Source organism: Neolamprologus brichardi, chromosome 10 (genome assembly GCF_056152115.1).
Source record: "Neolamprologus brichardi isolate AB-2024 chromosome 10, ASM5615211v1, whole genome shotgun sequence".
NCBI classification, from domain to species: Eukaryota; Metazoa; Chordata; class Actinopteri; order Cichliformes; family Cichlidae; genus Neolamprologus; species Neolamprologus brichardi.
This window is the reverse complement of record NC_142113.1, coordinates 12617157-12628331: the sequence shown is the minus strand read 5'-3', so window position 1 is coordinate 12628331 and position 11175 is coordinate 12617157. Positions and strand designations below refer to the sequence as shown.

The window sequence follows — 11175 nt, the reverse complement described above, 5'->3', positions numbered from 1 at the left end:
GTTTTACTAACATCTACTTATTTCTGTTCTTGGATTTCACTCGAGAGGCTTTGCACAGTTCAAAATAATCCTTGTTTGTCATATTCTGAGTCTAGGTCCATTCCCTCAGTTCATTGTCTGCCTAAATCTGTGTTAGCTCCTTTCCCATCTTTTAGGCCAGCTGTCTAAGAAGGGTTTGATCAGGATGGGCTCTTGTGCTTAGCGCCACAACCGTGTACCTGAGAGGACCTTATCGAGCATATTAGGCATCATAAGGAGCCAAGTGTAGACAAATCTGCCTTGTAGAGAATCTTTCAAACATTTCTTTGATTTCCATGAGTTTTTGGCTTATGGAAATCCATGGAAGATGACCTTTAGAGAGCATCCACCATAATAACAGCATACATATGACAAAACAGAAGGTCAACCATCAAATGTAGCCTCTTAAAATGTTGTATGATTTCAGTCTGCCACAGATTACCACAATTATGTAACTTTTCGAGACTTTTTCATTCACGTGGCAGCTCATTTACTATATGTATATATTTATATATGTATATATATATATATATAAATATATGTTCATGAACACTGGTTTGGCTGTAAACTCCATGCGTGTGTAGGTCCAGACATTTTCACAAGACATACAAACAGACCTGTAGATAATGACAGAAGCCGTGACATATGAAAGATAGCTTTATTGCACAAGGTGTTAAATGATCTTTTTAGTTTTTGCTTTCTTTTCATAGAAAATGTACCTTTGAACACAAGCAATTGCTGTAACAAGCAACTCAAACATATGTTTGGGATACCCTCAACATTTTTTTTTTTTTTAAGTTTGGATTTTCATACACTTTTTCCCTTCAATTTTTCCCTTTTAGCAAGCATGCAATGACTTAATTTGAGGATGAACAAAATATAAAATAATGCTAATTTTTAAAAAAAGGAAAAAGGACAAATGACAACATCAAAAGACTTTAAAAAAAGAATAAAAATTCAACAAATTAGTATCAAAAAACGTAAAGGGAAAGAAAAAAATGTTGGTTTTTTTGCCCATTTCAGAAGTAAAATACTTTTTTCTTAATACTATTTCAATTTTGAAACTGGGGCATTCAACCCTGATGTGTCCCCTGATTTATTCTGACGAAAAAATAGCTCTTCATACAAAACTGTGTATATGTACAAGACTTAATCTATAAACAACACTGACAAAGGTAGAGATGATGGATCTTGTATGAATAGGGTGTTGAATTTTTTTTTTTTACTTAAATTTATCTGAATGGGGTTTAAATGACAGGAGCCTGAACGATTCAGGTTTACAGACAGACTCCTGTCCAGTATATACACAATACAATAGTAGTTTGTGTGACCAAAAGAGCTATGAGTCCCTGATTTTCACTTGGCTGAACTAGTTTTAGCCACAGGCCACATAGCTTTGTACCGTTTGGCCTCTGGTACCAAAAAATTTAGACCAAACAAGTTGAACGGAAAATCAAAATGTGAAAATCAACTGAAGAACAGATTCCCCTCCCCCTAAACAAACAAACAAGCAAACAAAGTAAATGGATAAATAAATATAAAACCACAAAACCGCTGCTTTGTAAATGCTTGAAACAACCGATCCAATAGTTTCTTGTGTGAATGCACATTAGCGCAAAAAATGGAGGGGCATCGAGATGAAGAAAGTGTGGTGTTTACAGTACTTAAAACTGGACAACAACAATGATATCGATCATATAATTTTCAAAACGGAACTCCCTGACATATAACATCTCTCGACATTAAATTATCTTACTTCATTCACATCATGACTGGGACTCCTTCAGCTAGCTGTCTTTTTAATCTACGAGGAGCAAAGCCTAGCTGTGTGGCACGGCTGACGGAGAAGTTGGCAGGATGCTCTATCCGTGCCTGTCAATCTCTGCCGCCCGTGCCACAAATAGAAGCCTTAATACTCTATAATAACTAAAAGTCTGTGACCACTTTGCAGCAAACCTTCTCCCAGCATAAAACTTACTCGGGGATCCTCTGAGACACTGATTTGGTTTCTGAATGTTATTGTATTTACCAGCCACTCAGGCTACTGACACGCTTAATAAAAAGTCAAGGAGCCTATATCCTCATGGGTAGACTTATATTATTACAGAAATCCTGGAAGGCCTTGTGTCATGATTGTTTTCACCGAACAACCAAGGAGGCATTGCGATCCAAGGATGTCGTGTTCTGCTGCACTGTCTCGCTTCTCCCATGACACCGTGCGGATAGGAAAGCATCCCTCTCTGTCCAAACGTAAGCAAAACACCCTTCTTCTAGTCACCCTACATACAGTAACATACAAAACATCCTGTATATATACTAAACATTTTCTCTCTTTAGTCGAACCTTCTTTTTTTTAATTTCTCTTTTTAAAATTTCATGATTGAGCGATTGTCTCGTTCTTAAAATTTGACATTAACATTAAATTGCTGTATATAATACTACACTATTGTAGTATGTAAAATTTATACTTTGTCATAATTTCACTTAAATGTCAATAATATACCTACATAGAAATATATATGTAAATTCTTTATAATACCAAATATTCTGTATTTGTAATGTGAGAAATTATAGCTGGTTCATTTGGGTTGTCATGATTTGTTTAAGTTAGACAATGTTCAGCTGCAGAGTGATGTGTGGAGGATGCTAATGTGACTAAAATCTTCTTGGAAGGGAACCTGAATCATTACTTTTGGGAATCAACATTATAGAATCTGCCAATAGCATTATGGGGCTTTAAGAGACACAAAGAGGGTGAAAGATACAGTAAGAAGAGGGAACTTAATCGGAAGGCTTGCAAATTGACAATAATACTCAAACTATGGAGGACAGTGTGTGTGTGTGTGTGTGTGTTTGTGTGTGTATGAGACAGGATGGCCACACAGCTTCATACTGGTAGTCTTCATATTCATAAACACAGAGGTTTTAGCTCCTCGGTTACAGTCAGTATTTCAAAATGACCACAGAATCGCTTCCTGGTTTTTCGCTGTGCAGCTCCTGCGGGAGCTGAATGGAGCTGAGCACCAGCCGGCTGGAACTGTTAGTTGGAGTTAGTAGTTCTTTTATAAGAGTCCCACATGAACATGAAAAGTAGGGTTAGCTGGGTCTCTGTCTGGGAGAACATCTTTCCCAAGGTAAATCAGACAGGATGCTGGGCAGTTCACCATTAATTGGGTTTGAAGAAAAAATGGTTGCATGCCCATTCAGACCCATTCAGAGCGCCAGAGTGGGGCTGGCTGAGGAGTGGGACAGCAGTCTGTGCAGAAGAATGGACTACACCAGCGTGTATGACTTGGAGTAGGCCCCCACACTCTGTTTCTGCAACCTCCCCAGTGCAGAGGAGCTGCTCTCTAGGAGCGAGTCTCTGGAGCCCCCCACCTTGTTACTGTTGGTGGGGTTGCTGCTCGTGCTGGAAGTGGAAGCTGTTGCTGCATTATTGGAGCTGGGCATGGTGAGAGTCCTTTGAGGCAAGGTGGCAGTGCCAGAGCTCGCACCCAAGCTGCCCAGCCCAGAGTGGCCCAGTGTCTGGGCCTGCTGCTTCGCAGGGTCTAGAGTCTTGTGACGGCCCTGGGTGTGATACGCCCGCTGCGTCAAGCTGCGGATCGACGCTTCTCGCGGCGGCACTGCTGGGCATGGGTCATGCAGCTCCCCTTGCTTGCGGAAAAATGGGTCTGTCTTCATGTAAAGGGGTAGGTTACAGAATTCACCTAAAAAGGCCACAGAAGAGTCAGGACAAAACCATACAATTCATTCATATGAGTAATAACCACTTCCTATAACAGACACAAGTGGGATATTTTGCTTGTGTATCTTAAGTCTGTTACGTGCATGCAATTATTAGTGCTGTTAAATATTTTTTGATTCATCCTTGAATCATCCAGAGTAGCAATAATTCATTGGCTTGCACATTTATCTTCATTGTGTAATAAAAACCTTTCTTTGTTTATACAAATGCCAACTTTACACAGAGACCTTTTTATTCCCATTACAATATTTCCAGTCTGTATATTCTAACCTGATCACACCTCTTTGCCCTTCATTGTGTATAATGAAAGGCAAATGGCAAAAGTACAGAACAGAGCAGGCATCAGTGATATGAAAGTCATATACAGTGGCTTGCAAAAGTATTTGGCCCCCTTGAACCTTCCCACATTTTGTCACATTACAGCCACAAACATGAATCAATTTTATTGGAATTCCACGTGAAAGACCAACACAAAGTGGTGTACACGTGAGAAGTGGAATGAAAATCATACATGATTCCAAACATTTTTTACAAATAAATAACTGCAAAGTGGGTTGTGCGTAATTATTCAGCCCCCTTTGGTCTGAGTGCAGTCAGTTGCCCATAGACATTGCCTGATGAGTGCTAATGACTAAATAGAGTGCACCTGTGTGTAATCTAATGTCAGTACAAATACAGCTGCTCTGTGACAGCCTCAGAGGTTGTCTAAGAAAATATTGGGAGCAACAGCACCATGAAGTCCAAAGAACACAGCAGACAGGTCAGGGATAAAGTCATTGAGAAATTTAAAGCAGGCTTAGGCTATAAAAGATTTCCCAAGCCTTGAACATCCCACAGAGCACTGTTCAAGTGATCATTCAGAAATGGAAGGAGTATGGCACAACTGTAAAGGCCGTCCACCTAAACTCACAGGCCGAACAAGGAGAGCGCTGATCAGAAATGCAGCCAAAAGGCCCATGGTGACTCTGGACGAGCTGCAGAGATCTACAGCTCAGGTGGGGGAATCTGTTCATAGGACAACTATTAGTCGTGCACTGCACAAAGTTGGCCTTTGTGGAAGAGTGGCAAGAAGAAAACCATTGTTAACAGAAAACCACAAGAAGTCCCGTTTGCAGTTTGGCACAAGCCATGTGGGGGACACAGCAAACATGTGGAAGAAGGTGCTCTGGTCAGATGAGACCAAAATGCAAAATGCTATGTGTGGCGGAAAACTAACACTGCACATCACTCTGAACACACCATCCCCACTGTCAAATATTGTGGTGGCAGCATCATGCTCTGGGGGTGCTTCTCTTCAGCAGGGACAGGTAAGCTGGTGGATGGGAAGATGGATGGAGCCAAATACAGGGCAGTCTTGGAAGAAAACCTCGTGGAGTCTACAAAAGACTTGAGACTGGAGCAGAGGTTCACCTTCCAGCAGGACAACAACCCTAAACATAAAGCCAGGGCAACAATGGGATGGTTTAAAACAAAACACATCCATGTGTTAGACTGGCCCAGTCAAAGTCCAGATCTAAATCCAATCGAGAATCTGTGGCAAGATCTGAAAACTGCTGTTCACAAACGCTGTCCATCTAATCTGACTGAGCTGGAGCTGTTTTGCAAAGAAGAATGGGCAAAGATTTCAGCCTCTAGATGTGCAAAGCTGGTAGAGACATACCCTAAAAGACTGGCAGCAGTAATTGCAGCAAAAGGTGGTTCTACAAAGTATTGACTCAGGGGGCTGAATAATTACGCACACCCCACTTTTCAGTTATTTATTTGTAAAAAATGTTTGGAATCATGTATGATTTTTGTTCCACTTCTCACGTGTACACCACTTTGTATTGATATTTTACGTGGAATTCCAATAAAATCGATTCATGTTTGTGGCTGTAATGTGACAAAATGTGGGAAAGATCAAGGGGGCCGAATATTTTTGCAAGCCACTGTATAGTATGAAAATGAGGAACTGATGTGGAAGTAGGTTGCAAAATGGCTTGGAACAAAAATCTAGTTGTTGTTTTAGCAACCAGTGGCTTTTTGTTACTCTCATCCTTGTGTGTCTTTAATTGTGGGCATGCGATACATACGTATGGGTGTCCTAACTGTAATTATGTGTAATTCTACATGTGCACTGAATGTAAAACAAGTAAAAACAACAAAACAAAAGAACAGCGTCCCCACATGGGTCTCAGCTCTGATACTTACTTTTGTTAGCACGGTGGGGAATGGGCACAGCCACATTTTTACCGCGGTCGTAGTCCTGCGGTTTGGGTGGTGAGGCAGTGAAGCGGCAGATGCCTGGTTCAGAGGGTGTACTGAGGGAGGTCATGCTGTCTGCTGGGTCATTGGTACCTGTCGTCATTTGATCAGACGAGCTATCAGAGATAAAACATTCTGTGATTGTAAACTTGGCGTGTTGTAGATGCTCCTCCAGCTTGGCGTGCTCATAGGCCCTAGCCAGCTCCTCGTAGGTGGAGGACGCGCTCTCTGTGGACACCATGCTGTTCCGTCCCTTATCTGAAAGAAAAGTGGTGTAGTTTTTTCAACCGTTTACTTAGCTACTCAGTTACAAGAGAGTAAGTTTTCTTAATTTTAACCCACCTGTGTCCTGTGAGAGGCTGGCGCTGTAGCTGTCACTCTCGGTGGCTGTGATGCCATGAGAGCCCATCGTCCGCCAGTCAGACGTCAGAGTTCGTGCAGAGGCTGTTGACTGACTTTGACTGGGGCGGCTAAGCGTCCACTGGCTGGAGTATCTGTTTCTAGAGCTGTGGGCTGATTTTATGCTCTTTCGTGATACTGGGTCTGAGATGAGAGAGGTCACAGGGATTAGAGAAAGATGCTTGGTATCCATGTATTAGCTGTCAATAAGTCTATCTTTTCTCAAATGTATTGGAGATGTACTTCAATAAAAGATCAAATCTGTTGCTCATATTTAAAGGCTCAACCTATTTCACTGAAAGCTGTGACAAGCAGAACAAATATGAACATAAAACAAACTCACTTGTGCCAGGCCGAATGTCTGACATGTCAATTAAAGGGCCTGAATTCTGGATAAGGGCTTGGTGATGCAGAGAAACGCCTGTACAGAAGTTCTGTGGATTCACTGACTGGCTGAACTCTGTGTCTGTCACCGGCACTGCTGCCTTGTCCTCTCCTGTTGCAAGTAAGGAAATAAACGAGTTACTAAGATCTTTTAGAGGCTTCTAAAAACCCCTCTATGAATGGCAGCTGTGTTGCTGTCAATGTGCGGTCACATGCCTATCTGTTTGATGCCTTCCTTGTCTTCAATGAGGAGCTGGACACGTGGGATGTCAATATGGAGCCTTGGTCCTTGAGGAGGACCCTTCACTGGAGTGTCTATGCTTCGATTGTTCTTGCTACACACAGACAAAAAACCAAAAACACATATATTAAGCCTGAAATTGCTTGTAAGTGATTTATTTATGCAAAATACCGCTATTCTATACAGTACACATAACAAATAAAGCTAGCTGTCTCTTACCTGATAAGCATCTCTGCAAGGCTCTTAGCATCTGCGAGAAGACGGTATAATTATATAATTAGACATATTTTTTCAGCTTGTCGCTTGTGTTAGTATATTAAATCGTTTAATTCCCACCTCTAAGTCGTTTGAGCCTCTTCTCCTTGCGTTTCTTTCGTATAATGAAGAGCAAAGCAACGCCAAGGGTAACCAGAATGACAGGAGAGCCGATAGAGAACAGTTTCTTCACATCGTCCCCCTCTCCACGAGCTGATTTAATGGGAGGGATTGTACCTAATGAGAGTAGAAGGAGAAGAAAAATTTGATAAAATTTACAAGGGTCAGTAACAGAAACATGAATGAGAGGAAAAAGATACACCAAGACCTAAAAAACTAGGAGAGACTTACTCCCATCGTAGTCAGTTGTGGCAAACTGGGAGGTCTGGTTGCCACACCCAGCACTGTTGCAGGCCTTCATTTTGAGCTCGTACCAGGTGGCCTCTCGCAGCTCGCTGAGGAAAAGCTGATTTGTGGAATTGGCCTTGAGGCTCTGCCAGGCCCAAGTACCTTTGGGCCTAAAGTCCAGCATCAGGTCAGTGATAGGGCAGCCCCCGCTGGTCCAACCCTGAAGGTTGAGGCCTGCATGAGTGGAGTTGATGTGCGTTAGCAGTGGCTGGTCCTTGTTGAACACCGGTTCTGGAAAAGGAAAAGACATTAGGTTAGAAAGATAATCATAAATTAGCAATTTAAGATGTATTTATCTGTGATGCATTGATGGCTTCATGTTTGAGAAGAAAGTTGTAACTGCTGCTACAAGAACAGACGGTAAAGAAAGAGAAGATTTATTTCGACTTAATTCCAGCTTCAACACTTTTCTCTAGACCCCTCACCTCTTCCATGCGTCTTTGCCTCAATGATCTCACTGATACGTCCTGAGCCCACACTGTTCTTGGCAGCCAACTTGACCTTGTACCAAGTTCCACAGCGGAGATTGTCCAACCTGAAGGAACGCTCGCTGGAGCTGATGAACACATCTCTCCATTCCTCTGTGTTGTCCACAGAATACTGCAGCACAAATCCTGCAGGCACACCAGTACACATTTATGTCAAACACAGCTACTAATGGTGGTGTATCCTTGCTGCAGCTCCATCTGTTGGACACCAGGGGGCAACAATCAGCTACAATTAGCTACAGCCGGCTGCGGTTTGACTTCCTTTTACCTAGAAACATAAGCTTGTTGCACAACTGGATAAGTACATATGACATCAAAAGTGTGAAGCACCCTTAAAAAACAGGTCAACAATATTTAAATACCTCTGATGGAGCTTCCTCCATTATCCCCAGGAATCCAAGCCAGGGTGATGGAGGAGGTGGAAGTAGTGGAGACAGTCAGACGAGGCTGGTCAGGAGGAACTGGATGTACACACACACACACACAATAACTTAGCACCAGGACAGAAGTGTCTGTTTCACTCAAATACATTTTCTGTTTCTTCTTACCTTGTACCACAAGGTTCACTATGATGGTGTCAAAGCCTAGGGTATTAGTGGCCGTACAGGTGTAGTACCCAGAATCCTCTGCTTTGACTAAGCGTAGCACCAGTGTACCATTGGATAAGATCTGCCGTTGGCTGTCAGCTGTCACAGGAATGGCAGAGTCCTCACTGATAAAGAGCAGACAGGTTATTCAGGATTAAGAGCCTTATATTTAATTAGGCAGTTTAAAAAAAAAATCAATTTTCCTCACAAGAAATAGCATCAGCATGTGTGCATGATATCTCTGATATCTAAGGGTATACAGTGACCGCTCTGACCTGTCTTTGGTCCATTTAATTGTGGGAGTAGGCTCTCCCACTGAGCTGCAGGGCAGACGTACTTCCTTCATCCAGGGAGTGGTCACAGTGCCCCCAAAGGACAGGATTTTAGCTGGGACTGCACACAAAGATGCAACCAGTAAAACTCAACATGCATCTTTAGCACATGATGTTAAACTCAAATAGTAAGCATTACACCAGAATGACTCTATTCATACTTCAACTTGTCTTTCTGTGTCTGCTTTTGGATGAGTAAGTGGGCCTGAATCCTTTCTCCTGAGGGATTAAAAAGCTGTACCATAGTGTTTTAATGTAGCCCCCTGTCAAAACTCTTAGTCTCGAGTCTATCATTTCTCCATAAATCCTCCCCTCTATTGATTTTGCCTGCTATCTCTCTCCCCAAGGGTCATTTTACTGGATAGGCCCTGTTCATCACCACATAATTAACAACAACGTTTCTTGCAACACAGCCGCTGCTCAATCAATACCACGGCTGTCAATCAATAGCAGAGATCGTACACAGAGCGAGAGGGAGGGAGACTGATGAAAGTGATCTGTGTAAAGGAGATCATGCTGCCAGTTCATAGCCATGTTTAGCGCGCTCTCCCTGATAACCTTTGCACAAATCTCTTTACCCTTCTTCTCTACAACTGGCATGCCTGGAGGACCCACCTTTCCCAGCAGGCTCCACAGTGACCTTTGCGCTAATGTTGCCTCTTCCAGCAGTTGTCACAGCTGCAGCCCAGATGAGGTATTGTTTACCGCGGGTAAGGTGCGTGATACGGTAGAAGAGCATCTCTGGGTTGGCCTCATACTCACTGGGAGCCTGGGACAGAGGGCACGCAATGTCATGTTAGCAAATAAAACGGTAATATAACAGGAGTGGTGGCAGCTTGTGGACTTGATTAAAGTGCTACATTTTATAAAGCTACAAAGGAAATTAAGATGAACATAACATTAATTTAGGCTCTATTCTGTTTAAGTTTCGGTATAACTTACGTGACACCAGGAAACTGAAACTAATGCTCCTGCAGTTGACAGGTTAAACTGTTTTTTTTACATCTGTCCTTTTCCTATTGTGACACATCAAAATGCGCTCAGTGAAAAAGGAGGTGTGCAATTTTCCTTGAACACTGTCGGTATCTTGAAACAACGAAAAGGCATACTTTTTGGAGAAATAAAGGGAGAGCCAAATACATCTGTCAATGTCATCAGTTTATTTAAAATTTTTACTTATTAGCCTCACTGGCAGTGTTTGCCTCGTGATAAAAGGCAGAAATGATACATATATTGTTTCTCGAATCACTTAAATCCAAAGCACAAACACAGAGTCCACTGAGATGTTTTGTCTCTGTAACACTGAGAGCAACTTGCATTTTTGACTCTTTCTTTATTTGTCTTTCCCAAAATTTAAGGATGATACTGTGCATTATTTTTGCTGGATTTTCTCAGCTATAGCTGACCTCCTTATGGATTCAATTTCCACCCAGATCAACTTGTGAATTCATTGTCTGAACAACGTAGATCTTATGCTGTATACAACTTGACATCATTTGAATGTTTTGAGGGAGGTAAAGCTTTTTGCAGAGCAAACTGAGTGTTAGGTTGTAAAGGAGAAACAGATGTGGTATGTGGTATTCTCTCTCTCTCTCTCTCTCTGTTTTTTTTTTTGTTTTGTTTAGGCAAAACCCATAAAACCATGTTTTTTTTTTTAAAAAAAAAACAAAAACTATAGAAAATATGCACAGCTAGCAGTATGATTGCTCAGAATTGAACACAGGTTTTAGGTCAACACAAAAAAGGCAAAACAGAAAATGTAAACCTTTGTGTGGAGCTGTCTATTTGTCCCACTGCTCAAAATAAATTTGATGCAAATGACCTACAGCTACTTATAATGCTGTACTCAACACTGGATTTAAGGTTTGCTTGGATGTATTTTTCCTCCAAGCAAACCTTTGAGAATGAACACACACTCACCTGCATCCACACAAACACATACATGGCAATGCACAAAAAGACTGTTGTCTCTTAAGATGATCCTCTGTTCTCTCTCTTTAATCTGTTCATCTCTGTGTTCTTTCACCATTTGCTTTTTCTTTCCCTTTCTGTCTAGCTCAGTGAAGAGGACTGG

The 11175-nt window shown here is 41.8% G+C and overlaps 1 protein-coding gene across 2 annotated transcripts in view; it reads right to left on the bottom strand.

Annotated features, from left to right (window-relative positions):
* Positions 1 to 677: 677 nt before the first annotated feature.
* The window catches only part of LOC102792898 (cell adhesion molecule DSCAML1-like), a 54603-nt gene continuing 44105 nt past the window's right edge, over positions 678 to 11175 (bottom strand). For both annotated transcript variants that reach the window (XM_006802138.3, XM_006802137.3), the window contains exons 21-33: positions 9717 to 9870; positions 9045 to 9162; positions 8731 to 8894; positions 8545 to 8643; positions 8120 to 8308; positions 7638 to 7925; positions 7368 to 7523; positions 7251 to 7281; positions 7007 to 7125; positions 6750 to 6902; positions 6350 to 6550; positions 5954 to 6265; positions 678 to 3725 (exon numbers count right to left, since the gene is read on the bottom strand). In XM_006802138.3, the coding sequence (XP_006802201.2) occupies positions 3292 to 3725; positions 5954 to 6265; positions 6350 to 6550; positions 6750 to 6902; positions 7007 to 7125; positions 7251 to 7281; positions 7368 to 7523; positions 7638 to 7925; positions 8120 to 8308; positions 8545 to 8643; positions 8731 to 8894; positions 9045 to 9162; positions 9717 to 9870 (2418 nt within the window). In that variant the 3' untranslated portion in view covers positions 678 to 3291. The remainder of the gene's footprint in view (positions 3726 to 5953; positions 6266 to 6349; positions 6551 to 6749; positions 6903 to 7006; positions 7126 to 7250; positions 7282 to 7367; positions 7524 to 7637; positions 7926 to 8119; positions 8309 to 8544; positions 8644 to 8730; positions 8895 to 9044; positions 9163 to 9716; positions 9871 to 11175) is intronic.